Raw genomic sequence first — 5179 nt, forward strand, 5'->3', positions numbered from 1 at the left:
TAACCTTTTGCTAAGATGCTACACGCTGCTGACCTTGATACTTCCCCTCCGCCAAACAAGCGGGCGTCCAACTAATATTAGTTCTAACAGTTATTTATGATGGACGACTTTTTCAACAACCTGCTTGACTGAAATCGATTATTTTTGAGGATCTGGACAGCTTACATTTAAACCATGCGCACACAGTGGCAGTCGCCCTGTTTTTCCCTAGCAGTCCAATTATGGTACAGCGAAACTACACGTAGAGGTCTTGACAGGGTCTTGACAGTAATTGGTGTCCACCAAGTTTGGTTAATCTGCTCTGCAAATGAATCCTTTATCATTTTTCTTTAGGCGCTTTGAAATGTTGCTGAAAATGTCTGTTTTCCCAATACGCAAAAAAAAGAAATCTACAAGAGTTGAGAAGACTAAAGTTGTACTATCTTTTGTGGGCGTCGCAACTCAAGTAACCAGCTACCGTTTGTGATGCGTCACAATGGGGATATAATCGGCTCTGTACGCCGTAATCTGAGAAGCTCGGAGTCATGCGCCTGATGCATGTATTTTGATAACAATGGTAGCTATGATTTAAATTTTCTGCATTTCAATGCAGGGGCTTTTTGATAACAAACTCCCTATGTTTTCGCCACACTGTTTCCAGGTTAGCACCCCTTTGTGTTAGCTTCCCGGAGACCTGAGAGACCGGATGGCTTCCATAGGAGCCAACTCGAGTCCAATATTTTGGGAAGATATTTTTAGATACGAAGACAATGAAGAATTGAATCACGTAGAATGGAAAGAATTGGATATGGAGATATGGGTAAGTGACTAATTCGAAAATCAAATAAGACTTGTACAAAATGAAAGTTTAAGCTTTATTACATAAAGTTTCTACGAGTAGATGGCCTTTAAGAATTTTAGTGACAACTTTACAGGTCACCTATCCGCTGACTAGCGTCCAGTCACCTTCGTCTGTCTACATTTTTAGCCATAACTTCTGTTCAACCGATGCAAAAGTCACGCGCCTAACTCGATTTGAACATCTGATAGGTGGACAAACGTTCACCGACCATGTGATATCAGCACCAACTGGACCTATAACCAGTCGTAGGGCTGCATGTCCACATGTACGTTGTCACATTCTAAAGCTAGATCAATACGCGTGCTGCGCAACACAGCAGCTGCCCGAACTGTGGTCTGGTAAGTTCGTTACCTTTTGTTGTGGCGCCCAAGGGATATCATTGATACTGCATACGTTAAACTCGCAAATAAATAAGATTTCATCTGCTCAATTTGACAAACTAAAAACGATTAAATAGTGGTGCAGCCTGGAAACTTGGACATGGTTTCGAAGGTAGAACTGGCTGATTGTCACTCTGTAGAAAGGTTAATACATGTAGTTGTGCAATTAGTTACTCTGTACAGGAAAAATGATCCTCTCCTGCTACATTTGCTACTATTTGCCCGCTATGGCATTTCTGAAACTCATCTGGTGTATCTACATCTTCAATTCGATTAATGAATTTGTCCGTGTGCGCAACGTATTATATTGTAACCATCTTAGTTTGTTTGGACCGCAAAGGTTTACCATTCTGAGACAAAGCATGGATAATACGTTTTAGAGTTCCCTTCATCTTTTCTAGTTTGCTGGTAGTAAACCAGGCTGCTGCCTCTGATGCCACTCTACGGAAATCATCTACGAAGAACTACCTAACTTGTTACGGTTTGTGGAGGACGGTCTCTCTCGGAGTGAGGAACACCGTTCCAGCAAGTCATGATGCGTTCACCTCAAATTTGGATAGTACTACGATGATTCACTAAAGCCAGTTCATCATTAGACGCAATATACTACAAATAAGGTCACTGAAAATTATTCGACAGCCCACGACCGGGTTCGCCCTTCTTGTGGCTCATCAGGTAGGGGCAGTCCCCGAGTTTCCATCAACCTCATGTTATTCTTGGACCGAAATTGCACGAAAATAGCGAAATACGTTCATTTGCGAACCAATTTTGTTTTGCGGAAGGCTTACCTGGAACCAGCTGAATCTCTCGTCTATTTTTTTTAACAAACAAGAGATCAAGCTGGGTTCCGGATCGCTCCCCGCAAAACCAAATATGTTTGCAAATGAGCATATTCCGCTGGTGCATTAATATCATAACTCTTCTTTATGACATACGTTACATAACAAGCCTACCGTTCTGGAGACCGTCCAGGAATACCTTCATCATGAGGGGAATTGGTGAAACTACATAAGGAAGCCACCAACCTACACAGGTCTATCGGAGTTGGAGCGACACCTCGTTTGAATGGAGACTTGTGCGCAATCTCGCTGTAAATAATACCATTCCTGTATGTTCATCCTCTGTGTCCACTGAAGGGCTATTCTAGTATTGAAACTGTCCTAGGCCGTGTTAAGTGTACACACTCATATTAAATATATTACATGTGGTGCCGAAAAAGTGCATGGGTGGAACCGTCAAGCAACATTCTAGTTTAATTTCCTATATCATATCGACCTCCATTTATTTGTGGGAGGACCACGCTTTAAACAGACCAACCGTCAAACAGTCACATCGTTTGGCCCATAAGATAGTTCAAATTTCTTCAGACCAACAACTGGCCCCACTCCAAAAGTGGTCTTATACAGAGAAGGAAAATTATAAGAGTTGTATGTCATGCGGTTTCAAGTTACACCACTGAACCCCCAGTCACCTATGGGAAACAATGCAATTTGTATGCCACAGATAAATCTCCTGTGCACGAATTTCGAAGCTTCGTCTTTCTGGGGTAGTATTTGGCGCCAGAGTTTACGGTGAGTTCGGTCTCTGTTCCCTCAAAGCTAGTCTCGCGGGAACGGAGTCAACTGATCTTCATTAGAGTGGAATGTTCTCTGTTGGATGCTGTTATGACTTCTATAGCGTATATTTGTAATTAACTGGCACGCGCTTTTTTTTATAAAAATGCCGATTGGAGTTGACATGTCCGCGTTACTGCATTGCTGTACAAGACATTGTTCATCGCCTATCGCACTCTACCCTTTGATAACAATACCAATCGAAGTTGTGGAGCGTTTCACGTACTCTGGAAGGTGTTGTAGTGTGACAGATGAGGTCAGTGCACGAACCTGTAAGCCTCGGGTCATGTTTGCTAATTTGAGACACCTATGGCATCAACGTGATGTGTCCCTGAATCCCAGGCTACAGTGTGGGCTGTTTTGTTGTGTGGCTGTGAGGCTTGGCTTGTTCGAGCAGCGGATCTTAGATGTCTTCATGTGTTCGACAATCGTTGTGCGCCAGCGAATTATCAGTGTTGAACAATGATGTTATGCTGTCCATAATGAGGATGATGATCTACTGATGTGTAGGTAGACCCAGAAGCAACAGGCTACTATGCTGTCATAAGCTGCCATTCATATTCCGCAAATGCAATTTCATTGAACAATAAGCCCATGTCATGCTTGTTCCAAAGGTTTTTCTGAAGTGCACCCTGGAATTTCGAAGTACGTGCGCGGTAGAACTACATCATTAGCAGTGTGTCAGGAATTTGAAACATGGATTTTAACCCTTTCTGGATGGATAGTATCAGCCATTGCGCGTTACATTAGAGATATTATTTCAGAAAGTTATGGCGGAATTTCCTCGAGGATAGCCTTTTTCCTTCGGATGGATGGCATGCCACATCGTGTCTTTCGATATTATGCGTTACCCATGAGGGTGGTCTTTATTCGAATACATGTCATTTGCAGGCAGTAAAACGCAGCTATTTTTGTCAGCCCATTTTTAGTGATCGCATATTGTATGTAAGGTAGGGAATTAATGCTATAGTATACTGTGCGTCAAGGGTTTACCAGCTGAAAGTTTGAGAACTGTTGAATAACAAAAAATCCAAGAGTCTCCGTTTGGATTAAGGCTTGGTGTAGTTCTCGCGTTGGGTTCGACTTTTTGTTGATGGGCAACTCATCAGGTTCTCACGTCCCACCAGGTTACCAGAGTGTGGTTGATAGAGAATGATAGTGTGCCCCATTTGGGGTAGCAACACTTTTTGAGGGGTCTTTTTTCCCAAACTGCTGTAATATTTCTGGTTTGTGTAACGAAAAGCCATGTTTAAATCCTCGGGGTGTATGTGGCCGATGATCAAGTGCTTTCTTGCAGAAAAGTTCGGCGGAGTGAATCCCATGGATAGTTCTAAGTGCTGGGATTTGCCACACCATTCAGTGGCATAGGTTTCGATTTTCACTCTTTGTTTCCTCAGCGGCAGATGAGGCTGCTGCCTCGTGCTCGAAAACTCGTCCACATCTACTTCCGCTACAGCGGATTGGTCACATGAGTATTCTGCCCTAAGTTCGATAGACTTAGGTAGCCAGACAGACAAAGGGACAGACAAACCAACCGATGGATAGCCGGATGGGCAGAACGAGCTTCATCGTTCATCCACTTGTCCAGATATACCAACCAGCATACTGGACTCGTCCCATTCCCGGTTTGGTGAGTTTATTGTATTCAAAATGACGCAATTTCGTTGTTTTCGCAACCATCTTGAGTAAAGCTATGTGGTAACGGATGCATGGGCGACTTTTCGCAGTAATCGATTCTTCAGTAATGTGTTTACTAGTTGGTTAAAATATTTTCTCATGACTAATACGCCGCCGCTAGGTATTCGAACATCAGTGTTTTTTCAACTGCTAGCGGTGGAGCTGGCAATATCAATATCAGTAGTTTGGTGAGAGTATGATGCCGATGGATTAATTTTGAACAACTGCGGGCGCTCTCTGGAATCATAGTGATGAAAGTGTAGTGGATAACTCCTCCCCCAACCGCCATCCAAGGCTACGTGTTACCAAGCAACCATAAACCCCTCTGTATGAGTATTTCAAGCAAATCTGATGCTATCTCACTGAGGCGGGTGCCTATGACTTCTTTCCAGACCGGTATTTTCTAGATTGTACTGGTAGTTTAAGCTGAATGACTGAGGCGAAATCCCACTGTTGTATTACTTTGCATTACGATTATTGTAGCGGTGACGAGTGAGCGGTGTGTCCAATATGTTCAACCATACGCCATGTATAGCGTCTGCTACGTACTGTATAATTCTGAGGACCAACATACTAGGAAATTAACGAAAAACGTAACAGAATGATCAATAGAAGCAAGCCTATTCCGATTATCGGTTAGTGGGCGTTTCCTGAACCAGTAATGTTAC

At 43.1% G+C, this 5179-nt stretch overlaps 1 protein-coding gene across 1 annotated transcript in view; it reads left to right on the forward strand.

Moving 5' to 3' along the window:
* Positions 1 to 661: 661 nt before the first annotated feature.
* The window catches only part of T265_05959 (hypothetical protein), a gene marked incomplete at both ends in the record, with an annotated part of 38406 nt that continues 33888 nt past the window's right edge, over positions 662 to 5179 (forward strand). The window contains one exon of the mRNA XM_009171106.1: positions 662 to 799. Within this exon, the coding sequence (XP_009169370.1) occupies positions 686 to 799 (114 nt within the window). The remainder of the gene's footprint in view (positions 800 to 5179) is intronic.

The sequence above is a fragment of the Opisthorchis viverrini genome, assembly GCF_000715545.1.
Source record: "Opisthorchis viverrini unplaced genomic scaffold opera_v5_118, whole genome shotgun sequence".
Lineage (NCBI taxonomy): Eukaryota > Metazoa > Platyhelminthes > Trematoda > Opisthorchiida > Opisthorchiidae > Opisthorchis > Opisthorchis viverrini.